This window comes from Anoplopoma fimbria, chromosome 2 (assembly GCF_027596085.1).
Source record: "Anoplopoma fimbria isolate UVic2021 breed Golden Eagle Sablefish chromosome 2, Afim_UVic_2022, whole genome shotgun sequence".
Lineage (NCBI taxonomy): Eukaryota > Metazoa > Chordata > Actinopteri > Perciformes > Anoplopomatidae > Anoplopoma > Anoplopoma fimbria.
The window spans coordinates 15,861,410-15,888,875 of NC_072450.1; the positions used below are offsets into that span (position 1 = coordinate 15,861,410).

Consider the following 27,466-nt stretch of genomic DNA (forward strand, 5'->3'; position numbering starts at 1 on the left):
GGAAAATATTTGTTTAGCAGGTATAACTACTAGGTCGAATCATATTTCACTACTTTTACATAAACAAATCCATTGTATGATGAGTTTAAAAATGGAAACAGAGGTTTCCAAATTTTCAGATTTGTCATTCTTAGTTGGAGCCTCTTGTGACGTTTCCGATGTCTGCTAGTTAGGACATTTTTCCCTCTAAACTTCTCAGATTGTTTTTTTCAACTTACAGTTGAGGCCAACAGAGGCAAAACTGTCAAATATTTCACAAGAAAGCAGAAAAAAAAAAAAAGAATATAGATTTATGTCTGAGAACCGTGTTACATTTTCATGACCCTTAGGATGGGCCTGACCCCTAGTTTAGGCAACAATGGACTAAACTACCCAATTGTATATAAAATATTTAAAAGTAGCTCCAACTCAACCAGCTGCAACAGTAAAATGTGACTTACACTCTGATGCATCACACGGTACATTTTTTACAAAAAGAGTTCTTTTAAATGTGATACTTTAAGTATATTTTGCTATATTTTTACCCAATTCACATTTTAAATGTAGCACTTTTAACCTTCCTCTACGTCTGGCATTTGGGGCGTTTCTTTAATGTTACATTGGATCCCTCAACGGAAACTATTTTTTTAATGCCTCTTCCTGGAGTAAATTCCTTTGTCATCACTACAACTGTAAACAAATTTCGACTTGGCTAACATTGCACCACCCGAGAAGTATGAAGGGTAAAGAAAGGGAAAATATGCAGGGCTCTCCAGGCACATGAATAGAAGCAGGAGAGTAAATATTGCTTTGACCTTGTGGACTAGAATTTCAGATTTTATTAACCAGGGTGCTCTCTCTTTCTCTGTCTCATGTTCTGTGTGTTGGTGTAAAGCATGTCTCACCCTGCAGCAATGAAGTCAGCGTTTACAAAATACCAGCACATCAGAATGCAACGCACTCATTTGAAGTTGCAAAACCAGTTTGTCCATCGACCAAAAGTTTCTCACTCTAGCTGAACACACTTAAGTAACCTCACATTTAAGGTGTGTATTTCCTTTTTCATTCCATGTGCTTGGACATGATGGCTGCGTGAATATGAAAATATCTCTACATTATCTACAATAACAGAAAAGGTGAGTTTACATTCATGTACAGCACAATAAAGCCACAACCAAATGTCCTGAGCTTGAATTCAGTGCTCAGAGATTGTTTGATGACGGAAACTGTGTATGAGTCATACTTCATTGTGCTCATAGTCAATGTCAAGTGTTACTGTTAGGCAGTGATTTTCTGTCACAGGCGTAAAGAAAGGTTTACTTTTGTGACCGAATGCAAACAAGATAAAATTCAGATATGATATGCCATTTTTACATTAGGGGAGGGGTTTAACGGGCATTAAAGCAATGAAAGTGTTATAGTCCTTATGACATTTAATCATTCTTGTTCCTGCGTTTAGCCATCCAGGTAAATGGTTCGGTTTTATAATAGTTTATTTTTTCAACACTGCCCTGCTTTGTTTTCTGAAATGATTTCTTATGGGGGTGTTTTTTAAAACTCTATTAGACAGCACAAGGAGAGAGATGCAACAAAGGTCACCAGCCAGACGCAAACCAGGGATGCTGCGTTTCGTCGTCAGCATTCTAACCCCTAAAAGCCATTGGGGCGTCCCTACTTTATATTCTTAAAGGGGAACTCCAGAAATACATTTAGTGCTGCAATTCCATAAAGTTGGTTGACCCACAAGATGTAGCCAAGATATCCTGACATGTATTTCCTAATGTGGTTCAAGCTCCAGAAACATTGGATCCTTTATTTACATAATGTAATGTTAGCATCTTTCAGTAGACTGCCCTCTGAATGCCCCCTTCTTTCAAACCCTCACACCTCTAACGTGTGAAGCGGGCAAGTCGGTTTGCATTTTTCAACATATCGAAATTACAGATCATAACTGTTTCCGTGATGGACAAAGTCGTATCTCTTATGATGAATATACTGAACATTGTGTGTAAAGTTACACACGTGCACATCTGCAGTTTGCTTAGAGCACCCTGCCTTGCTCAAGAGCAGCTCAACAGATTGTGAAGTAGGAAGACATTTTCTGTCCCTGCTTTGTGAATGCAAACTAGTGGCCTGCTCACAACCCTCCTTCTCTGATTTAAAGGTTTACAAAAAAGTTTAACAGATCTCTGCCTCTTGCTTTCATGCTCACACGTTCTCTTCACCTGGTCACCTAAAATAGCTTTTTTCTACATTGAAAAGAGGTGAAGAGGACTGTAATCAAACCGGTTTACACGCCTCACCCCGTTGCACCATACCTTTGTCTCGTGATGATAGTAGCTGTCTTTCTCTTTTTCTCCCTTTGAGTAAAGGGACCAACATTGGGTTTACAGTGTCAGTTTACTACTTTTCTATTGTCAGATTACACCTTAAAGAAAAAGAAGGCACTGGGTTGGAGCCTTGTTTCTTAAAAATCTCTCCCCTCTACAGATCCTGTGTGATATCTGTGGGGTGTTCATGTTTGTATATGATGACAGTATTGAGACAGTCTATTCCAGTGAAGTTCCGCCTGCGTAGATGATCCCAGATAAGATGGAATTTAATCAGAGCTACTTTGACGCCCAAGGCACTATGGGGCACACGTGACTATATAGTGACGTCTGTTGTTTTGATTGAAACTGTTTTCACAAAACATCCGCATTATTAGAATTTTTTTTTGTGTGTGTGTCTTTTTATCCTTTATATCCCAATCAATCAATCACAAAACATCCCCACTGTTATTATTTGTGTGTGTGTGTGTGTGTGTGTGTGTGTGTGTGTGTGTGTGTGTGTGTGTGTGTGTGTGTGTGTGTCTTTTTATCCTTTATATCCCAATTATTCAAACAGCCTCTTCTTCTCCATCTCACATACAGTACTGTTAACACTGTAGTTGTTATCAGATCAGATTTACCTCCAATGTAGGCTTTAAGGGTGTGACTTGGTGAGTGAAAGATTGTGTGACACCTCTTGGATTTTCAGCATTTCCTTGAAATTCAAAGTCTTAAAATTGACTTTAAGGAAGGATATTGGCAACTCTGCACACTGACTTTGTGTGCTCAGCATTGTGTTATAGTAAACATAGCTATCACCTGATAAAATAAGAAAAAATAAGCACCCAAAGGGTAAAACCTTTCACTGGAAGAGCTTTGGTTTGTGCTGAGCATTCCTCTTCCTTATTTACAGTTTCAGCTCAGGAAGATTCCAGCATGTAAGAATAAGTAACTGTAACGCACCTTTTGCCAAACCTCAAGGAAACAGCGAGAGCCTCATTATCAGCTTAATGCCCGGATGGGGCGGTGACTGGCTCATGAATAATGTATCTCAGTGGGAGGAGACGGTTTCGGGGTTGACTGTGGTTCGTTGCGTGCGTCACGTTGTGAATTGAAGACCAAGGACCTGGTCTGAATGGAAGTCTATACAGTCACCGGAGCAAGTTGTCATGCACCGAACACCAGGTAGGCGATTACTAATTTAATCTCCTTTAGATGGAAAAAGCAATGGCTGGATGGATGTTGTCAATTTACTGCCGTGTTTGAAATAAATAGAGAGTTTGGTTTATTAAGTTTGGCAATGTAACCTGCTGAGTTGAAATGGGATGTTTGAAGACATACATTTCCATTTGTCGCTTGTTGCTAATTTGGATTTTACTGAAACTATTGGTAGCCAAGTAGAAATGTAATGTACTATTACTTCTGTGATGTATTTTACGCACACCGTGCGTTTGGGTGTATTTGCCCCACTATTTGTAATTGGACATGTGGTCTAATGCTAATCAAAAATGTTTCTACTAAAGAGACAATAATGTTATAACATATGTTAACAGCGTTTTTGTCAACATTGCTTCTACATTATTGTCATTAAAGCCTGTCGCTAAACATTTGGTAAAGTTGTTTTAAGTAGCTATATGAGGGAGAAAAAACCCCATTATAACAAGGTTTTCTAATGTGTAATTAAGCTACTGCCTTTGTGTGAGTTGAATACATAATGTAATGCTTTGGAGATGAGTTTAAAGCTTTGAATAAGAACAACATTTCAGTTCCTTGACATTAGTGCTCAGTGCCGACCCAGCAGTCTGCAGTGCTTGTGTTAACACCAAGCAGAGGGTCATTACTGCGTTATGTCACACAGGATATGAGGATTCAAATACTAGATAATATCCTCCACGGTTCACTGTGTTCACATTGTGCCTTGAGGCTGGATCGGTTCATCTCACAGCTCTCAGCATGTTGGAGGAATGAAGGTATCTGCCACCGGTCCATTTCCCCCGGCTGAAATCCTAACGTCCTGAGCTCCATGCAGGTCCTGTCCTGACAGCAGTGTTTGAAAGTGAAATCTATAGTTTTTTTCTTTTTTTTCCTCTTTTTTTTCTTTGCTGCCGCAGATATAATGCAGCTCCTGTTTTGAGAGTGGTGTTAAGCACCGTGCTCTCAGGGGGAACATCCCCATGTGTCGACTGCTCCCTCCGCGATTATTTACCTCCACTGATGTGTACAAACACACGGTGCACTGTTTTCCTTGAACTGAATAACATGTCAGTATCCTCTTTTGTCTTTCCTTTCTTTCTTTTAAAAGAGAAGACCAAAGTCACAGGGAAGAAGTCTGGCGTCAGCTGTGCAAACGGAGCTCAAACCTCAGCCTGGCTCAGGCAACAAGAGGTGACAGATCACAGCCGGGTTCCCAGGATTGTTCTGACCCACACTCGACCCCCCACTTCATTCTTTTTTTTAACAAGAAGCATTAATGGATATTGATCAGATCCGGATTTATTGTGTGACTGGTAATCCGGGGACCCCTGATGGGACTCTCCAGATGGCCTAGATCAAGGATTTCATTCTGATAACTCAGTATGTTTCTACTAGTTGCCCTCAACAAAAAGTGTACTATTCTGCAAATATAGTGAGTTTATATTGACCGATGTTTGCATAATATGGACTTCTCTCACATTTATTTTAGAGTGTCTTTATTTGAATTAATTGCATTACCAGCCTATTCAATTTCTTAAGATTCCTATCATGCATGTAAACTCTTGAAAGGTGCTCCTCCTTATCAACTGTTCATTATCGGCCTCAGAAGTAGCCGACTTCCCTGAAGGGAAAATCCCCAGATCAGGAAAGTTTCTTCTCTCCCAGAGGGAGACAGACAGTCTGACACGTAGATGTGTCTCATTAATCAGTACATCCCCAAGATTTCTGCCACACACCTTCATCTTCATCCTCGTAGTATTTGTGAGAGGAGTGGACGAACATCTGCTCGCTGCTGTCTGAGCCTTGCTTGTTGTTGTCAGGTTTTACAGATGGGTCAGTAACAGTGTTTGTCATGTTGTGTTATCATAACATGGAGCCCTGTGTGCCTGCTTTATGTCCCTAGGCCTCAGTGAGCCTCTCAGATCCTCCCCTAACATTTGCTTCTCACAACAGGCCTTTAATGTGTCCTGTTGTGAGATGAAAGCCACACTATGTAACATCTCACTATAAGGCCAGCTCTGCTTTCTGACATGGGTCTGGCTTTGGAAGACACAAGTCATTTTCCCTAATAAAAAACATCAAACACAGAAGAGATATGTTGAGAAATTGCATGATGGAGTGTTGAACGTGCCAGTGTTTGATCACATGAATCATCTACTGATTTGTGTGCCTGTGTTGGTAGCAATGAAGACCATTCAGTGGAAGAAACAACAGTAACATATGAGGAAAATATCCAAATTTGATCGTCTCTGTGTCCTTTCCTCTTTATGTGTGTGATTTTGCATTGATTGATTGCATCAGGTGTCTGGTATGGTATGAAAATCAGGCACTGATGATGATCTTTGTTTCTCTTATTTTCTTGAACCTATAATGGATGGCCACACTATTTTATTCTCATGTGTTAACATCTGGTAATTTAATTAGAATGAAGCTTTTGAGCAGAATGTACAATAGAGGATTTGGGTTTGTTTGGTACCCTGGGAGTTGCATTGATCCTGGACCTTGTGCTGTTACACCCACATACAGTTAATTGAATTCAGATTGTGATTATTTGACAACAAACAGAGGAGAGGGAGTGTGCGTTTGGTAAAGAAAGAAAGCACAATTCCCTGTATCTTCTGAGAAAATGTTGAACAATAGACAAAGCTGAGAATGTCAATTGTGGAATTACAAGTGGATCACCAAAAATACTTGTGTGAAGGGAAGTTGGGTTATTTGCGTCTGCATTTATAAAAGTTTATTCTAATCTTGATTTTTCTCGTTGCTTAATCAAAGAGATGATTATTTTATTTTAGTAATTAATTAACAATCGTCGCGTGAAAAATTGCTATCACAATTACCCAGAGCGCATGCTGGATGTCCTCAAAACGCTTGTTTTCATCTGACCAAACAGTCCAAAATGCAAAGATGTTCAATTAAGAACTTCTAATCCAAACATTTGAGAAGCTCCCAACCAACAAATATTTGGCCTTTTTTCTTGAAAAATAACTTAAACAATTAATATGAAAGTTGTTGCTGGTTAATTTTTTTTGTTGATTGACAATTCCTTTCAGCAAGGATAATATATTATAGTTGCACCACCTGCGCATCAGTGTATCAAACTGTTATCATAACTATTATTGCCATTTTATTGAAATCAACTCTACTTTAGCCCTCATTCTCGCTCCCCTGAGTGTCTTCCCGGCCTCAGTCCACTGACTCCTTCCTCTCCTCCTCCATCAGAACCAGGCATGGCTGGGAAGCCGTTCCGGGCCACCTTTATCTGGGGCAGCATCATCTCCAATCTCCAGACTCGCGTGGAGGTTAAGCGCCGGCGCCACAACCTAAAGTCCTACCAGGACTGTTTCCTGGGCTCAGAGGCCGTGGACGTGGTGCTGACACACATCACCCTGAACCGTTTCTTTGGCGATGAGGGGTGCCCCGCTACAAGGCTGTCCGTCTCTGTCAGGCCCTGATGGACTCCAGGGTGTTTGAGCCAGTGGGCATTAAAGTATTTGGCAGGGAAAAGAAGCCAGCCACATTCGAGGACAGTAGTTGCAGTTTGTACAGGTTCCTCAGCCCAACAAACAGCTCCTCATCACCGCTGGCCAACGCCAACTCCACTAGCACCATCGAGTGCGGCTACGACTCACCAGGCATGAACAGGAACGAGAGCGGCTACAGTTCATCAGATGAAAGGTACCAGACTCATGTCACAACACCTTCGGATCTCATATATGATTTGCTTTGTTCTCCTTCCATCAGAGCTAATCCCAAATCCAGTATAGCTTTAGACTGGTTGTCTGTGAAAACTAGTTAGGCATGACTGGAGGCTCTTGAAGTCCCACTGTGCAGTTATGTCTTGGTAACCGGCTCATTACCAGTGGGTTGCAATGAGTTTTAATTTCAAATATAAACTTGAATTGCAAAATCAAAAAGTAATTTTGAAATAAGAAACATACAGAAACCCACTCGCTTCAATATGTTTTTTCTCTTTTTAAGATAAATGAGAAGACCAAAACCAGCCTTGGATGCTTCTGCCAGCAGCTTGCTAGTTTAACTTAGCACTGGAAATATGGGAAAATAGCTAATTTAACTCTGTAACAAAGATAACAAAATCCACCTACCATCACCTCTAAAGCTCACTGCTTCACATGTCATTTATCGTTTGTGTATGAAGTGAAAACGACATTTTGTTTTCGTTGAGTTCTTCTTAGCTGGCTTCAGTGACCTTCTTGAGTCTCCTCTTGTTGCCTGGCGAACTGAAGGTGATAACATGGCTGCAGGAAGTTACTGAGCTCGGCCAAGAAGGCGCCCCAGCTCATAATATTAACATAAAGTGTTGTTTTTACACTTTAAATTTGTACACAATTAAAAAAAAGCTATACCAAATTAAAAAGTGAGCTTTAGCGGAGCGGTAAGTGGATTTCTACGGAGCCAGATGCTCTAGATGTTTACCCCAGTTTCTTGTTTTATCTTGAAGCTTCATATCTACTTAAGACATGACATCTAAACTCTTTCTCAGCAAAAATGCATTTGAGCGTATTTCCCAATTAAATTCTAGGGAGGCTTTCTAGCATGTAGCAAAGACAGACAAGATGTGTTACCCATGAGGTGCGAACACGTGGCATCAGCAAATTGTGTTGTTGTGAGAGTCACAGTTGCAGACTGGACCAGAGATCCGGCCTACCAAATTGGAGATAAATTATTCAGACGAGCCATGTTCTCAAACTTTTAAAATTAGACTTTTGTTAATTGCAACATGGGTCAAGTCAGGGTTTATTGTGAGTAATGTAAAAAGAAAAAAAGAAAGACTTGTCCTATTTAATGTTAATCAGTAATTGTTGCTGGAAATTGTGCATTTGTTTTGCCTGTTTGGACGGAATCAAAACGACACTAAATTGTAACTGAATCACGGTTGCTAGAAAACATTTGCAGCCGAATGCCACATTTGTTCCTCTTATAAGTCTGTTATTTCCGAATCATTTTCACTGATTGCTGTCGTTATTATGTGACTCTTCAGACAAGCCGCGCTGAGCTACTCCACCCATTCCCCTGTGAAAACAGACAAATCACTGGAGGACGTGCTCGGAAACCTCAACCTGAGCACTTCCATCACCCCTCAAATGATCAACCTCGGCCTCTCACAAGAGCGTAAGTCGTCCTCTTTACGCAGCAAATGCTCAGTCACACTATGTGTCTGTGTATCTATGACCCTTATGGCTTTTAACTCTTTGTTTTCACAGTTGTGGATGAGGTGTGGCACCAGCAGGCTGTGTTCAGGCTGTTGCAGCTGATAGAGCTCCCCCTGTTGGAGAAGCTGTTAGAGGGTAAAGACACATCACAGGCTCCCCTGCATGGCATGGACAGTGACCCGGACCTGTTGTACACATCAAGCTACCTAGACCGAGAGGTCCTCAAGGCCTTCAGTGAAGCACAGTAAGTCCTCTAAAACATTTACAGTTTTAAAGTATTCTATTGAAATGCAAATGATCCATCAGTCCCAATCGTATTTTTTAAATATTAACTAGCTGCTTTACAGACAAACTGCCTTTACAATCCTAAAGAAGATATGTATATGAGAACTTTCTGTTTGTGTTTTGCCATGCTCTTTAATTAATAGGAACAATGAGCTTATCTATTGACCAGGTGTGCTAAACCATACGCTTATTGTATGCTTTACCCTAAGTTTGAAATTATAAACCCTCTTTTTGCAAATAACTACACACAGTTATCTAGATGAGACATGATTCAAAACTAAAAGCCTGTGTGTATTGTTTGCTTAACACTGCCATTTAAATACCAAACTCAATCAGCAATCACCTTCACCCAGAATGCACATATGAAAGCAACTGTAACCAATTTGATTACGTAGAAATCAGAGCTTAAACACTATAAATATGATTCAGGATAGCTCTTTAGTTTGCACCACAATGGAGGCCAATTATGGAAGGACAGTTAGAGGACTGTAATTGCAATATCGTGTTTTGTTTACAGTACAATACAGTAACTATATTTATGTCATGAGTAATAGCTACCAATGAAAATGTCAAAGATTTTAGATAATATTGTTGAAGACTTACATCAGTTTGCAGTTTTCATGTGGAAAGAGCTTTTTATTCTGTGTTTGTATGGATAACTGCAATGCAAAAATACAAATTTTAGAAGAGATGTAAGATACTGTGTGTGTTTTGTATGATTGTGTTTGTCAAGTTTCGAGAAAGTGGGCCCTAATTTCAGAAACTGTGTTTTACTAATTGCAAAAAAAAAAGGTAACATTAAACTACCACTTAACTGTTAATGCATCTGTGATAATGATCAGTTAATATAATAATAACACTGACAGAAGCCATTCTGCATGGTGCATTTACATTTGATACACTCTGTCGTTTTACGATGTGGTATTGCTTCTTCAAATGAATTAATAATCATGGTGAAATGCTTGTTTTAAAGTTTCTAAAAACCTGCATAAGTTTTCTTCACCTGCAAATGGAAGCAGTAGAGTCTCTTAATCACTGAAGGTCAAGATCTCATCACATCTTCATTTTCTGTCTCCCTGTTGCTTCACTTTACCAATCTGTCTGCTGTGTTTAAAATCACCTCCCTCTCCCCTCAGGGCTGATGAGTGGATGTCAGGAGCGGTTGACTGTTTAGAGTTTCTTCCTGATGAACGGGTGGTGGAGGTCAGCCGAGTTTTGTCCGGTTGTGCTGACGACCTGCCCCGGTGTAAGAGTCTGCTCTATGACATCCTGGCTCAGCATTACGGACACTCTCAACAGCCACCTCTGCTCAGCAATCACATTTTCGACATCCACTCTGGCATCTCGGAGCTACTCGGTAAGAGCAGATCTCTTGTCCTGTTGTTTTCAGGAGGGGTTAATTGGGCTTTTATTATTTATTGTGATGATCAGTTTTTTCATCCTGGTATTTTCTGTGGTCTGTTGTCAGTGAACGGCAAGCAAGAGCAAGCTCTAGAGTCCCTGCAGCTCAGCCTGAAGCTGCAAGACTCTCGCAGCAGGGAGGAGCTACGCAGGCTCCTGAGATTCATGTCTGTTGCAGCCAAATCACAGGAGGTCAAGCTGCATAAAGAGGTGAGCGCTCGTGTTCCTCTTATGTGAGTCTGTACATTTGTATTCTTGAGCTTTTTTAACTCAAGATAATTCTCTATCAGATTGAGAACAGAATGGCGGTGAAAAGGTCTTTCTCAAGTGCCATCGTCTACAGCAAAAGACTCTCCAAAGGAAAGGTGGACTTGATGGTTTTGTTCATGATGGATAACCATTGCGATCTGTTCAAAGTGAGTGTTTCTAAATGATCTCTTTACCAGAGTGTGTGCATGGGTGTTTCCGGTGTTGTAGGAGGGATGTTACAATCAAAATCTCAGCGAGAGAAAATGCTGTTTTACACTGGCTGAAGCAGGATTTCAACCTGTTCACCAGATATACCTTGAAACATAATTCATGAATCAAATGTGTCTGATTGTGTAAGATCTCAAACAGCTACGAGCTAAGTAAACAAAGTTATTATACTTATTGTGATTGTATTCGTATTAATAATGTATCTTTATGTCAAGATAAATAGAAACTCTCTTTTCCAACAGATCCCGGTTTCATTACACAAGATGGTGAGTGACAGAATGATGAATATTGTGAAAGGAAAGGATCCAGAAGTGTTAACAGGTTAGCAGATTTTCCATTTATACATTCATCTTATACATTCAGTTGTTCAACAGCTGTTTGTTTAACCAAAGAACACTTTCCCCTTGGTATGAAGGAAGACAAACTCTTCTTCCACTTAATTTCTGTTTCTCAAATCTCTCTTCACTGCAGGATCAACGTACTGCACCAGAGTGAGCTCTAAGGCATACTCGGAAAACGCAGAAAAAACTACTAAAGACGAACTTTGGTCCTTACTCCAGAGAGTCCATGAGAACCCGAAACTCTCCGATAAAGAAAAGAGACGGCTGCTGGGACAGTTTTATAAAGGCCACCCAGAGATTTTTGTTCAGTACTTTGGAAATAGATTGTCCAGTATCAATGTGTTGCTACAGTGATACTTATTAGTTTGTAAATGCATGTGTTATAATGTAAAGGGAGAGATGTCAGAACAAAAGCTAAAGTTATGAGAAGATGTGCAGTGTAGATTGTGGATTTGATTTGCTTGTATGTAAATAGTGAAGACTACTGAAAAACAATGTGAATTTTAATTGTGGAGACTCATTATAAGCTGCGATATTTAAGGACATATTTAATTTCTTAGATATTTATTTAGTGCAGGACACTAACAAGAAATGTCCTTTTCTGTTAAAGTGTATATGCGACTGTTACTTTCTCAGTATGACAAAATGAACCAAGTGTTCCTGAGAGTTTTTTTTTTTTTTTTTAACACAATGCAACGTGTCTTGAAGGTCTGCATATATCGCTTTTCAATAGATGTATTCTTTGTGCTTGTGCAATAGAAAAACATGTGTCTGTTAATGCGGTTTATCATGTACAATGTGATGCAGAGTAGAGCAATGTCTTCAGGAACCTCAAACGGAAATTCTAACCTGGGAATTTGAAAGTCTGACAATGTGCTGTTGTAAACAGTCAGAGACATTCATGAGAATCAGCCCTCTGGGTTTTTATGTTAGTTGCAACATTTCAGCAAAACAGATGTTTGCAATTTATTTCTGTTTTTTTCTTACTTGAAACCTTAGCCACGTTTTAGTGGTATCTTCAGGGTTCTGTTTTGAATATGTTTTATGTATTCTTTCGAATCAGCCGAGGAAATCCATTTCAAATTTCCAGGTGACAAAAGCATTCCCAGATTAAGTTTAACCCACTCACATCTGTTTGTATTTTGACAAATCTTTAAAAAATGAAACTGGAAATGCTTACCATTCATACATGTACATTTTCCTTTTTCATTGCAGACACAAAATGTGTTTATTTTGATAAAAGGGAACATAGCATTGTTAAGTCAAGCAATTTTTCCATATAGCTGAAATAATATTCACTTTTGAGACAGTTTGCAGTACTAAATCAAGCACCTTTGAAAAGCTAGATTCAGGATAAAAACTACAAAGAACAGGATAAAAGCAACACTACTATTTTGGGGGATTTGGACAAGATAGAAATGTCTTACATGACCCAGACACAGGCCTTGCACAGGCCTTTTCTGTTATAAACATCCATACAGTCCCTCCCGTCTTTAAATAGAGTGGCATAATACTGAAAACTAAGCTGTTTTATGCTTTTGAGGTTCCCTGTCAATTTACGATCTAGTGAAATTGTGTTTTTGACATACTGTTTTTTTGGGCAAAATCAAAAAAGTAGGTTGAAAGTACTGTAATGTTAAGTTTTTCGTTTTTAATAAAAGGCTCAAACTGTTTCTTATACTGTCATTCTTAACATCCAAAACACAGACACTTTCTTCTAAACATCAAGAAGTTTAGTTAAAAGTGCAAACAATGGCTTAGCAATTCTTTTCCAAGAACAATTGTTCAGTTTTGTTTTTGGTGGTGGCTGACATTATTTATTTATTTGATAAAGTATCTTAATGGTTATCATTCAGAAGCTATTTAATAAAATGTTGAAAACATTAGACATTGTCTTAGTTTCTAAGAGCAATTGACAAAGTTTTCCAAATGGTGCTCATTGTAAAGTAGCCTTCAGCCTTTATTATATGGCAGTGGTGTGGTATTTTGTTAAATGCTGCAGTATTACATGTGAATAGGCCCAGAGCTGAGATGAAGCTGGCGCATAGTCAGAACAAAGGCTGTGCTGGGCAGACAAATAATGATGTAATCAGGCCAATGTGAAAATAAGCAGCTGGCTGGCATTGAAAAATGTCCATTGTGCAAGTCATGTTTTTTCCTAATCAAATAGTTTGTCACTACTTAGGAACTGTCTGGATATGTCAGCTACTGTTTGAATCAGTTTAAAGCTGAAAGAATATTCATAGTTGGTATTTTCACAATCCACATAGTTAAAATGCAAAAAACAAGCAAACCTATTTTCCCCAAATGAAGACTGAAGATGTTTCAAAGCCTTATCTTCCCTTATGTAGATGGGATAAATCTAAGTCCAGGAATCCTGCTGTCAGGGGGAAAGTGATTATTTGAATGGAGGATACCTGATCTCTTCAGCTAAGTGTAGTATGCTGCCCTCTAGTGATAATGATGAGACCTGTCATGGCTGAGCTAAAGGAGAAGTCTTGATAAAATGTCCAGACAGCTACAGAGAAAGACTGCAATGAAGCATATAGCATGAGTTAAGTCAAATAAAGAAGCAACTCTGGTTGAACTCTTTTCCATTTTTATTGAAAGGAATTGTTTACTCCAGTTATCTAAAAAAAAGAAGCTTGATTCAACTTTGCCATCACTGGAACATCACAAGGCCAAAATAAGCTGTGTGCCAAAGTCAATGGTTGAATTAAAAATTTTGTACAATATAATGGTCAGTCTTTAAAAATAAAAACTGTTAAACAAAAAAAAAAAAAAAAAAAAAAGCCACGAGAACACTCAGGTGTACATACTGTATGTATGTCTGTGTGAGTGTGTGTGCATGTATGCTTGTCTTCTGTACAGAGATAAACGGATGTATAATCTGTCAGACGCACTCAGAAATGTGGACATGTACATTTACCCCATATGACCACCTGTTAAGATTACATTCTCGTAGGGTTACGTGTGAGTTTTGGTTGGTTTATCGGATCCTTTTCTGCTGGCGTGCACGGTAGATGTCGTGTATAGGCGGAGCCACGGCTCCTTTGTCGTCTTCCTCGTCAGAATCTGCGTTAGGCCTCTTTAGTGACTTGGCAACCGCATGGTTCTCCATGGATCCATTGCCCTCCCCTCCTGCATCGGGCTGTCTACCAGTGATCAGCTCTACAGCAGCATCGACAGCTAAAGAGACCAAAAATACATCAGTACCAATAGGGGATAGAACTACATCTTAACACACTGCATCACATTTCATTCCAAAGCATTTGACAGCTGTCTAGATATTTCGCTCTGGATCCAAGTGTTGGTTTGATTACTGGATGGCTTCCCGAGTATCTGACTGACAGTTCCATCACCAGAGTCCAGTTTCTAGTGTGGCTAGAAATAGAAATGGTCTGGATTCATTCAAAGTGCTGACCAAAGCAACTTACTGTCAGGAAGTGTGCATCTCCTGAATGATTCCATGAGCTCATCCACTTGAACAAAGGGTCCCTTCAATGAGAAAAAAAAATAATCACAAACTTATTGCATTCCAGTAGAAGAAAAACCCTGCCCCTTTCGTCTTATTCATTCCCAGTAAATATGAGATTGATGGTATTAAGCTGCTGCTGCTCACAGTGAAACACGTAGGCGGAGGGAGCAGCTTCATTAGAACAACAGCAGCTGGGGGGACTGGGAAAACTCCACCAGGGACTGGGTGTAAACCTGGAGCTGTGGAGAGGAACACAAGAGGCTGCATCAAAGATGGATCCTTTTATGCATTAAGTAGAAATCAGGAGAGATAGTGGTGCAGATGCATAGAAAACAACAGGATTCTTAAACACAGTTTCACTGATTTGTTACAACATCCGGTGGAGGTGGGAGAAGACCGTGGACATTTATGGACTACGTACGGGCAAGGTGACGTGGCTGGAAGGGGATCATCTGATTGGTGTCAGGTTTGGGGTACTCCGGTTTACGGTCAGCTTCATCTTTTTGTGCAGGCGTAGAGGGCGTCACCACGGTCTCTGGGAGCATTGCTGCCAGTTTGGCACGAGACACATCCTACGAACACATAGTGGAAACAGTTGAAATATCAGTTGAAAGAAAAAGCCTGTGACTGCTTTTCCAGCGAGAGATGAGGTGCTGTGTCATTTCTAATGGGCAAAATGCACACCTTGTATCCGAGGGCCTTAAGTTCACTAGCAGAGCAGGGATACAGGTCCATGAACTTGTATCTATCTACAAGCAAGGCCGTTTCCTTGCCCTCATACTCGTCCTTGAAGGCAGTGAAACGCCTGCGCTCCACTTTCAGGATACTGGCCAAGTCTCCTATGTTGCTCTCAAAAGCCAGGAACCGAGCCCAGATCTCGCTGAAGGATGAAAGAAACCAAAAGAAATAAGCAAACGGTGTCAAAGATAACGATTATTACGCCAATTGTATATGCGCACCCAACTTAATCAATGCTTGACATTACCCTGACTTTTCTGGTGACAAGCTTCCTGAGGTGAGGACTCGTTCAAACAGAACCCTGGTGTTGTTGTCCTCTGAAGTGGTAGAAGAAGACAGAAAAAACAGGGTTACACATTTATCTTCCTTTACTGTGACCATAATAATGGAGAAATCTTTCATTTCATCAACAGCTGAAAGCAGGACATCACTGTTACCTCATTAAAGCAACTTCTTTTAGAATGCATTACTAATAAAAAACATATTTCCTAAACTCTATTACACATAACCTACCATTAAGGTGGGAGAGGTAATCGATGTATGCCAGTATGTACTCTGGAATGTCACCATATTTCTTCAAACCAAGCTCGAAAATCTTGAAGGCCACCGATTTATCCTGCAGGGAAAGATAAAAAAAAATAGTTTATCAAAAAAACCCCAAATATATGTAGATTCATTTTAGTAGCATTGTACATATAGTAAACGTGTGATTATGTGTACTTACTTTGCTGCAGTAGTACTCCATCAGTGCTGCCGTCACATACACATGATGGCGCGTGCGTAGATCCTCTCGGGCCTTTTTGAAGATGGTGCGACCTGACTTGATGCCTTCTGCTCGCCTGGCAAACTTCATGTACTGAATGTAGACCAGCGTGGGGTCAATGTCCTCGATGCCCAGCAGCTTGTTATAGATGCTGTGGACCTTCTCGTACTTCATGCGACTCTGCGAGGAAAGCAAAAGAGAGTTGATGCTGATAAGTCCCCGAGTTTCTGACTGTGTTGATTTCAATTTTCTTGCTGCGTAAGCAACTCACTTCTTCATAGTCTGCGAATGAAAAGTACAGCAGCATGTTCTTCTTCAGAAGAGTCCCAATGGCACGTTCATAGATGTTAGCTGCCTCGTCACTAAACAGCTTGGAATTATTCATATCCTAAGCGGAAAAGCATATAAGCAACATACAATTATAGGAGCGTTTTGTGCTGAAGTTCGAAAATGCAGGTTTGTGACTTTTTTTTATACATAAAATTCAAGTCTGACAGGGATTTATCTCTCACCCCTTTCTCTGCCAGCAGTTTGCTGGACTGCTCCAGGTACTGTGCTGCCTCATACCATACGTCAGGATGGTGGCCCAGCACCAACAGGCACTGCTCATAGGCAAACATCACTGCAACACAGAGCGCATGAGCAATTTACTACAACTCGTAAAAAAAATGGATCAAAGCATTTTAACCATGAGTGAGGAGAAAACCTACGCCCTCTAGTGACTGTATTCCTACAGGAGATAAAGATTCAAACATTATGCATCTCCATTGACTGATGCTCAAAAAAGATGATAAATTCACAACGTACTTACTGGAATCACAGGCGTTTTGGGGGAGGGTGCAGCAAGGGTTTACAAATCCAAACACAACACAATAGGACTACAAATAGTCACCTCTCTTTGTGATGAGGGTCTGGTCTTCTGTGCGCAGTGGGTTGCTTTTCTCCCACTGGATGTACTTCTTCCACATTTCCACTTGCTGGGCTTCCTGAGGGGAGTTCTGTGGCGGTACTGAGGGTGCGTTCCTGTCCAACCCCTTCATCACAGTTTCATACTCCTGAATAATACAAACCATGCAACAGTCTGTATTAGTTTACAAAGACAGAACAAGGATTCAAAAGAGGTATGTGCGTATTTGTCCGACTGTCTCACCTTTGCCACTCTCCTGGCATTCATGTAGTCCCTACTTCGGTCCTCAATCATCTTTTTGGCCAAGTGCACATTGATTCCCTGTTCATAAAAATAAATTAATTAATTCAAGCACTCCATCACTCTCGCATTGTAACAGCTCCATATGTGCAAACATTTACAGGTAGACAGAGGCCTGGGTGGGTCACTCACCTCCTCATATTTGCTATAATCTCTCCAGAGCTGCTCAATGTTGATCATGGGGTTTACACAGCCTCTCTGATACACCCTCCGTACTGCAGTGATTCGCTGGTTCTCTGCATATGAGCCCACAGCCTCACTAATGGAACACACAACAAAAATGTCAACATTTAGGAGTTGGCCAATAAAGTTGACAAAGTATTAGACTACTACAGGAAAACCACTTACACTCCTTTGAGGAAGTTGATGTAGTCTACCCAAATCTTAGGGGAGGAAAGAAAATGTGTTAGGTGACAGCAATTAAAGTGGAAACATATATACACAGGAACGAAGAAATATCTTAGAAGTGTGTACCTGATAAGACATAATTTCCATGCCAATTTTATCCAGGGCAAAGTCATATGCCTGGGCCATCTTCTCTCTGAGGGTAAAAAAAATGAAGTGATGTATTTGTACTTTGGAGTACAGCGGTATGTCGACATACTAATCCCACTATGCAGCATGTTCTCTTACTTGTAGCTGGGCAGCTTCCCTTTGGTCTCTCGAACATATGAGAGGTAACATTTCCACAGGTCGATGTGCAAGACTTTCATTAGGCATCTCTGAAACAACTACAAGGGCAAGATTACAAGATTAAATAACCAGAATAGAGACACAAACATTTCTACATGTACTGTATTGTACTTCAGTGTTTCATTCATTTCACTTTATACTCCCATGCTCAAAACTGGCAGTTTTTTTTTTAACCCAGACACCAGATTAGGATGAAGGCTCCAGGTTTTTACTCAGCACAGTTGTGCAGAGCCCTTTAGTTATTCTGCTTCATTAGACAGGCCTCAGATGTGCCCTACATTTCAGAGGGCTTGTCCAAACTTGAATACACCGGTTCAAAGCTCGTATGAGGGATGTGATGTCTTGATGTGACATTCAGACAAAAACTGAAAAGGATACACTCACATATTTTATGTTTGTTTATGTTAAGTGGAAACAAATCAGTTCCAAATCAATGCAGAGGTTGATTTTTTTTTTTTTTTTTACATTTAAATTAAAATCATGGGAATATATTAAAAGGTGTATAGATAGCGATGATTATTATTTTTGAACCCAATAATACAGTCATGGTAGTTATAACTGCAGAAGGTACAAGGTAATGGCTTTGGTTGCAAGCCAATGTGCAAGGAAATCATCTCGCACTTCAGAAAGGCACACTGACATTTGCTCCCGTCTGCACACTTTCTGTACTTGTTCTGCCCAAAATGACATGCCATTGACATGTGTTTTAGATTCCCTGTAATACAATGATGATTTTAATGGACAGTATAATAGTGTGAATGCATATTCTTGTTGTATTCAGTCTTTATCAGCTAGACTAATTAGAAACAGTCAGACGACTTTTCCCAATAATATAAATCAAAACACTTGTCAGCTCCAAGGACTGTGATGGACACTTACCTTTTCTACCTTGTCATAGTTTTTAGCCTTGATCTGCAAATCAGAGTGTAAATGCAATGTTAATTCAACATTCTCCTCTACTTTTATGGCTAACAGGAAACATGCATTCATGCAAATGTGACCACTCAAACACAGAGGACTTTTAAGATCAACAAAGTGAAATTCACACAAGAATGACAAATACATTTTAAAAAAAAGGGGTTTATTTTCTTTATAGATTTCACCACATGGAGCACCTTTGTAGCACAGTGGTTACAGCCCATTCCAAATGACAGCATTGTCCTGACTCAGGCTGCAGCCTATCTCCCCGTATTTCCGGTATCTCTACACTGTCAAAAAAGGCAAAATTTGCACACAAAAAAACCCAAAACAGAAACAAAAGATTCTGTTACATAACCCACAAAAACACCACTGCCCACATGATGCGGAACAAAAATCCTGAAAATAATGCATTTATATAATAATGCATATTTTGAATATCCTTTTTAAGATTCATACTGAAAAAGTGCTATTTGTAAAATAGTATTGATATTTTAAAATATTCACAGCCTTGTGTGCCTGTTTATTTAGTAAACGGTGATGCAGCTATATTTCATATGGCCTTCTGTTGAGTTGAGGCAACTGTCTAACAGCACCCTTCAGTACAGAAAGGAGAGGCTGTTGTTTCCATGGTATTATAATGTCATACATCAATAGGTCTTCAATAAAAAAGCAACAAAAATATTGAACCAGCCTGGAAGCGACACAAAATAATAGTTACATGGTAGGTAAATATCCACCAGTCACTGACAAAGAGGAAAGCTTAGAAACATGCCTACAGTCTGAGTTTTACAGAATTCTGTTGAATATATTCAGTGACCTGCTGTAACAAAATGGAAACTTTCATTTATTTTGTGTGTCCTGTGGCTTGTTGGTTGAGACGGTCACCTCTTACAGGCCCCAAAAAATACTTTTAAAAATAGAATGCATCTACTTAATCCCTCATTTAACACAGGTCCTCTTAATAGGAACCCTACGAAAGTATATTTTCAAAAAAATGTTTTGCTAAGGATGGTATTTTGTTAAACTATGCAGTAAACACAAACTGCAGTGTAGAATGCCTTTAGGGTAAATACCCCACAACAGACTGACCTAAATATCTCATTGCAGGCACTGCAACAGCACATCTGACACATTCAGCTTTAACCTTCATTCAGAAACACAGACAAGTCAAACGTGAATCTCTAATAGTAATAGAGAGACAAGGGGTGTGGGGTTTAGAACTTGCATTTACTGTTTATTTTTTGACCAAAAAATCATTTATTTCTCCTGCAAAATATGATGTAATGCCTCAGATGGACAACCTGGAATGTGAAGTTCTACTAAGCTTTCTTGGGATAACCAACACAGAGCATGACTAAATGTGAGATTCAAACTCCATGTAACAGAATCAGATATAGTCTCCAAGAATCAGTTCAATCTGAGCCTTTACAACAACCGGTGCAAATCCTAGATGTGTCTCCGTGTGCTACTCTGAAATAGATCAGCTACATAATGTGCAGGATTTAGACTAAAATAACAGTGTAATATGGTGGGAAGATGGCTACAGGCCATTATAGAAGGTCCTACTGGAGGGAAACATTACTACACATCTAGTGGCTGCTTTAAGGGGGAGTCTTTAGTAGCTGGTTACATAACAGCCTCATAAAGCACAAACTCTGACGACTGCTGAAGATCACATCCAGACAAATCCTCTACAACACACCAACACGATCCTTTCAGCACACCATCAATCTACTTTAATATGAGAAAAGAAAGTTTACTAGATAAAGTTACATAGTAAAATATAAACTCAATTTGATTACTGTGATCTAATTCTCTCAGGTCCAACACCTAGTAAATTCAACGTACTGTTCATTTACATTCTAAATGGCAATTAACAAGGGAAACTGTGCACTAACTCCACATTCAAGAGCTTCAGAAACTTGACTGCATTGGGCTACAGCTTTTAGATTATTCATGCAGTACAATATTGCAAATACAAACAATAACAAATTTCCTTTTTAAGAGAAAATGAATAAGACTGTAAACTAATCTGAGTTATGCAAGCTTGTTTTTAGTTTCTGCTGGTTTGTCCCTCAAGATATACAATACATGTTATGTTATAGTTCCCATGCCACTGTAGAAAGTCAACAATGACTTGCCTAGTATGCAACATCTACATAATATTTCAAGAGAATCAGAATCTCACACAAACACAATGATTCACTGTGCTCTTCAGGGGAAATGCTTTGTGTTCTATAAAAAGGGCAGAGTAAGTAGAACTTCACAGAAGTGGGTTTTGTGAGGCTTTGGAGGTTTCCAACATTGCTCAGTAAATTTATAGTTCTAACCTACATGTAGTTCTAATGAAGGGGGGGAGATCAGAGCTATTCCACATACTTACCAAATACGGGAATGCCTTTATACTAATTAAATGTCCTGTCAAAACATGCCTTGGTTTAAAATTCTGACTTTAAAACTACATTTTCTGCTTTTAAATCTCTAGCTATAAACAAATAAATAATTAATAAATGAATGCTAATTCAAATGTCCAGTCTCTCATTCCAGCAAACAGGAACCGTTATGCAATTATGCCAAACTAGAACCGTGTTTTGGGCTGAATTGTGGCATTGTGTTAAGTGGGGAGAGGTGATGGATTAATAATACATACATGAAAAGAAGTATAACAACATAGATAAATTACCATACATTTATTGATCTTATTTTAAAGGGACTGGCCTATTTGTAGTGTAATTAATGAGTCTACTTTTAGGGCCACAACTCCCCAATTAGACTGACACTAACCCAATCACTTAACAATAAAATAATTAAAAGCCTAATCTTTGCATTTCCTTTATTTTTGTTGCAAATTTTAATAAATTGATATACCATCATAACTCCATCTAACAACCAGGTACTAATATCTGCACTCGCAAGTTAAATTGTCTGCATACTTCCCCAGATACTTGCGGTAATTACCCACCCGCCAACAATCAGTCAAAAGCTGTATAGGTATAAAGGTTTTTAAAATAACATCTCTTTTGAGGATATGACATATCTTACTAAAAAAAGCTGGGTAAAGGGTTGGTTTCAAACCAATCCAAATAATAAATCTTTAACCTATAAGAAAAGTGTACTTGCCGGCCACAGAATTAATGTTAGGATGTTTAATCTAATGGCCTCTTCTGATATTCTGCATTTTCTTAAAGATCCACAAATAAAAACATCCCATTAGTTGTAGTAACTGCTTTGCTTTCACTTCTTTATATTGCTGCTGCCTGTCAACTGTGTCAGAGGGGAAACTATGCTTGTAGTGTGGAGTGACACTGACGCTTTACTGGCACAAATACAGTCAGTACCATCCGTAACCTAGAATATATTATTTAAAAAGGACTGTTCCTGAGAAGCCTAGTCCATTTGGAAAAGGCAGCAATGTGTTCTTCCATTCCACTTCATAACATATGTATGTCCTTTTCCTTGAATTAATAACACCAGGCCTTTCCTTGCACTGTGTAATCCTAGTGGATGAAGACTGCGGACGAGGGTATGGGGGATAGAAGGGGATAGAAGGGGATAGCTTCATCCAGGGGAGCAACCCCACAACAACAAACCACAACCACTACAACCTCAACATACAGCCACATTCAACTCACAGCATGGAGGTAATCATTATCTAGAACTGCACCCTGGACTTTAAACTATAAGATATACCCTGATGCTTGATAATGCTGTTAAACTTTGTGCAAACAATTTGTTTAACACCAAATTGCATAAGTCACCTGCAAAGGTGGAGGGCATCAGAAAATGCACTTCAGCAGGTTAGGAAAAATGATGTGCAAGGGGAAATGTGTCATCCTATCAGTTGCTTATTGCCTAAAAGTAAAGTCAGTTGATGTATCGGGGCAAGTGGGTCACTGGTCCTATAATCAGGAGTGGGGAGACATGTCTCAAGGAAAGAATGGGCCACACAAACAATACAATATATAAACAATATTTGTTTATAAAATTACCCGAAAGAAATGACACAGGAGGCAATAAATTGACACGACAAGTGAATAAAAGGCTAATGCACTCCAATACCATTAAAATAGTTTTAATACTGTTGCAGACCAAACATGCAACAAATGCACTTTACCCCATTTAAATATGAATATGTATTGTTTAAATCCTATGAACAATATGCTGGAAAAGAATTGGTTAGAGCTAATTTCCGCTTTGCTTGAGTTCAAAGGCACAATTCTTAAGGAGTCTACTTAAGGCCTAAAAAATAAAAAAGTGCTTCTACATCATCCTACATATACGTTTCATAGTTTAGGATAGTCTTAGCCAGGTAGATGCTTCCAACTGTCAAAATATCTTTAAACAATACTCTTGATCTACAAAAATAAAAACTTGAGCTGACAGAAAAAGTAGTCAGGCCTAGTGACTCAAAACAAGAATTGTGACTTTAAACTTGATTTTTCATTAAAGAACGAGACATTTTGTTTGTGTGAAAATCACATTGTTGATCGTGTTAGAAAAATCCCCAGCCATGCACACTAAAGAAAAGAAAAAAGTATTAACCTCGGCTTCAATGAATAGTTTCCAGAATCGGCCAGAACTTGGGAACTGCGTGACAAGTCGCTCATATGTCTTCCTTGCTTTATCTATGGGTTGGTTCTGAAGAAGGAGAATGCATTAACATTCCACATTACTACGGAAAGCAATCATATGAGAGAAAAAGGAGGAAGTGCTTTGGAGGTTTAACAATCTATTACCCCTTGACCCCTAATCCCCCCTCCCGCCCCCACCCGGATTCCCAGTTTGCTTAACCCCAGGAATACAACTCTGTGTCACTAAACCTGTGCTTCTCGAATCAGAATGCTCCATGCGTCAAGGTCATATGGGTTTTCTTCCAACTTCTTCTCTGCCTTCTTCACCTTCTCTGGAATATACTCTGCCGCCGCAGCCTGCAACACAACACAAAGGCACAGGAACACAGGGTTATGCTGCTGAACAGACCTGCAGGGCAACTTGATGCTTGTGGTGCTGTGATGGAGCAACATATGTGATGATTATTATTATTATTATAGAGCAGTGGGTTAAGTATTGATTAATGGGTGCCCTATGTTCTTGGACACGCCCCTGCAGTGTGGAATGAAGAACAAAACACGCGGTTATGTTTGAGGTAAATCAAGTTGCGAACACAGACAACCAATGGATAACCAAAGGTCTGTACAGAGGGCACTGCTGAGGAGCACCCAGCATCGCGACACACTTCAATTGACCTGTAACGTTACCTGGAGGCAACTAAAAATGTATATTAAATGAAAATGTGGGTGATTTTAAACACAACTAGCGCGCTAACGTTGGACAATAAGTAGCTACAAGTAGCAGCCAACATGGCGAGCGAGAGGCTAAAGTTAAAGCTTTACCACAAAACACGGCTGCAATGTGTTGTCTTCACCAATATAACGACGTATAAACGTAATGCAACGCATGTGCACCAACACAGTTTACGTGCTGGCGTTATCGATCAATAGCACGACGAGCTACATCGCATGCTAGCGGTGGAGTCGGGGTTAGCATCCCCCTCAGAGTAGCGTTAGCTCCGTTACCTGGTCGACGGCTCCCTCGGTCGTCATGGCTGCGGGAGAGATCTAGGTCGGAGATGTTATACCAGCTGGAATAACGCTTAAATAATAAAGTGATGGCGACCTTTAAAAAAAACGACTAAATAATCGGCATCGCTTCAGAGTGTCGATCACGTTGCCCTCAAGCAACTAGCTGCTCGGTCGCTCGCCGATATCTCAAAATGGCGTGAAACTTGTGTTCCGCTGCGCGAGCTCCTCGAGCTGCGACAGCAACAGTACTTCCGGCGTAAAATTATTTAACAAAATAAAAGGCCAAGGTCCAGACACTCACCATGACTGAAACACGTTTATTGAATGTTACAATACCATCTCACACTTTGTATGGGAGTCAGAATATAGGAGCTTTGTATCGAGGCCTATTGAGCATTTAACCGATAGTATTGCCTCTTGAGCAGACCACATGACACATGACAATAATAACATGACAATAATAAAATGACAATAATAACATGACAATAATAACATGACAATAATAACATGACAATAATAACATGACAATAAAAACCTGTGCAATACATTACACTGTGCAATAATAACATGACAATAATAACATGACAATAATAACATGACAATAAAAACATGACAATAATAACATGACAATAATAACATGACAATAAAAACCTGTGCAATACATTACACTGTGCAATAATAACATGACAATAATAACATGACAATAATAACATGACAATAAAAACATGACAATAATAACATGACAATAATAACCTGTGCAATACATTACACTGTGCAATAATAACATGACAATAATAACATGACAATAAAAACCTGTGCAATACATTACACTGTGCAATAATAACATGACAATAATAACATGACAATAATAACATGACAATAAAACATGACAATAAAACATGACAATAATAACATGACAATAATAACATGACAATAAAACATGACAATAATAACATGACAATAAAAACTTGTGCAATACATTACACTGTGCAATAATAGTTAAATAGTTTTTTCTGTCTGTAAATATAATATTTCAGTTATTGTTGATTTTCTACTGTTTTTTTATTGCTTATTTATAATACTTGTTTTTTTTATTTTCATTTTTTACTTTTATCTTGTCTTTCTTCTACTATGTCTCTTGTGTGCACTTTACTCTACGCTGCTGTAAACCTGCACATTTTCCCGCTGCGGGACTAATAAAGGATTATCTCTTGTAAATCACTTTGATAGCCTCAAATTGGGATTTTTTTTTATTTTATATTTTACTGGAAGCTGGGGATATAAATGTTGTCTATTCTACGTGTAGCCCTTGTATTATGCTCATTTAACTCATAATCCACTCTGAAAAGCTTAAGAAGTGACATATATAAAATACTTGTACTGTTTATGCATGTCAAGCACGTGCACTCAGGTGACTCATGTGGAAACCAAGTTTCTCATTCTGGCCGATAGGCGGCTTCCCGCAGTGGCCATTAGACACATGTACTTATATATTTTTATTTTTACTACCGTATAATTCCGTGAGGTTTATGTTATGCATCTCAAGCCACTTTACATTAGTATTAGTGTAGGCTATACGCAGTTTTGTAATAGTGACTAAAATGGCAAAAGTTCTGTCAGCAGTAACACAAGCAAACGTTTCGTCCCGCCGCACAATGCTGGTAACCATGTCAACCGGTAGGTGGAGACAAACGATCACCCCCGCAACGAGAGCGCGCGCTTGTGTATCTGATCAACGACCTAAATCAGACCAGAGCAGAAGACCGCAGAGCAGTTACCTGATCACAAGTGAACAAGTGTCTTTCTCCCCCTCAAACAAGAAAACTCATCTTGTTTATAATTATTCGTATAATAGTAGTACTGTGGCATAACATGATGTCGTTTTTTATTTTTCTAATAAATGTTTTTTTTTTTAAATTTTCTGTGATTTTTCTTTTTTTTCTGGGATTTGGTGGTTTCAACATTTGTTTAGAAAAAAAAAAAAACCACCCATCCAAATCGAAGGTTTTGAGTTTAAACGCATGACCTGAAAAGATAATTGGATAGTGTGGCAGTGTTAATGGGGTTTTCTTTGATAGAGTCCAGATTTGATGGTAAACCAGGGCCTCTTGACTAGGTTGAGCCTAGGAGGGACAACATGAATCACTCCAGGAAGCACTCTTGCATCCTCCATGATAAGCTAAAAGGACTTAAAGGGTGTTTCTATGGCCTACTATGCGTTTACTATTACCCAGCTGTGTTTACTCATGATGCACCAGGTTAGACAAGAGGGGTTCACACCTGCCTTCGAGCTGACCAGGCCTGGTGGTCTGCTGTCTGTAATTGGGGTGGGGACTGGGAAAAACAATTGCAATTTGGTGGATTAGATAACAGCTGGTCTTCTCAGACATCGGGGGCTTATGAGCAGCTTTGAATGTCAGCTGGGTGCCTCCTGACTGTCTGAGCAGCAGCTTTCAGCTTGTGCTCCCCCACCAGTTTCCTTGAGAACACTGCTGTTGAGACATTGCTAAAGAAGAGAGACAAATAAGTATTTTTGTTTATTATCATTAGGTTCTTCCATTGCATTTTCAAAGCTCATATGTGAAGCAAATCTTATATACTAACCAATGGATTCACCCTCCTGATATTGCACACGGCCTAAGATGTTTTAGGCCATGTGCAATATCAGGTTTTTTAAGATTTTTTATTATATGTTTTTGTATACCTTGAGCAATCAGTTATCAACACCTCAGTTATGTATATGCCTGTAAAATAAAAACATGCTGTTTCCCATTCAGTTGACCCCCTTACTGCTCACTGTCATTGTCCTATTCTATACTTTATATTCTAATGCAGCACTTTGAGGGTTTGTTTATTAAGGCGACTATCTACAGGATGTGATGTTCTTATCATCGCTGTTTTTTTTATGGATCAGCCTGCAGGGG

The 27,466-nt window shown here is 39.3% G+C and overlaps 2 protein-coding genes across 2 annotated transcripts; one reads left to right on the top strand and one right to left on the bottom strand.

Annotated features, from left to right (window-relative positions):
- The first annotated feature begins 3,457 nt into the window (after positions 1–3,457).
- Positions 3,458–11,514, top strand: depdc7a (DEP domain containing 7, paralog a). Its single transcript, XM_054619269.1, is given in 10 exon segments — positions 3,458–3,473; positions 6,705–6,893; positions 6,896–7,160; positions 8,485–8,615; positions 8,708–8,900; positions 10,078–10,298; positions 10,410–10,552; positions 10,633–10,758; positions 11,062–11,140; positions 11,291–11,514. Coding segments are annotated over 10 exon segments (1,587 nt in total).
- Positions 11,515–13,781: 2,267 nt separating this feature from the next.
- cstf3 (cleavage stimulation factor, 3' pre-RNA, subunit 3) lies at positions 13,782–24,768 on the bottom strand. Its single transcript, XM_054609486.1, has 20 exons — positions 24,537–24,768; positions 23,781–23,888; positions 23,503–23,598; positions 18,919–18,951; positions 17,980–18,077; positions 17,821–17,887; positions 17,695–17,729; positions 17,479–17,605; positions 17,290–17,367; positions 17,032–17,194; positions 16,652–16,761; positions 16,411–16,527; positions 16,101–16,319; positions 15,890–15,992; positions 15,624–15,693; positions 15,323–15,518; positions 15,060–15,210; positions 14,783–14,877; positions 14,598–14,658; positions 13,782–14,349 (listed from the first exon to the last, which is right to left on the bottom strand). Exons 1-20 carry the CDS (start codon positions 24,561–24,563, stop codon positions 14,150–14,152), a joined length of 2,154 nt encoding a protein of 717 aa, XP_054465461.1. The 5' UTR covers positions 24,564–24,768; the 3' UTR covers positions 13,782–14,149.
- Positions 24,769–27,466: the final 2,698 nt, after the last annotated feature.

Coding starts and splice junctions, on each gene's coding strand:
- cstf3 (XM_054609486.1), bottom strand. CDS start 24,563: ATGACGACCGAGGGAGCCGTCGACCAG. Junction 17,606..17,694: donor ATCAACTTCCTCAAAGGAGT/GTAAGTGGTTTT, acceptor GTGTTCCATTAG/TGAGGCTGTGGGCTCATATG. Junction 14,659..14,782: donor CTCCGCCTACGTGTTTCACT/GTGAGCAGCAGC, acceptor TTCTCATTGAAG/GGACCCTTTGTTCAAGTGGA.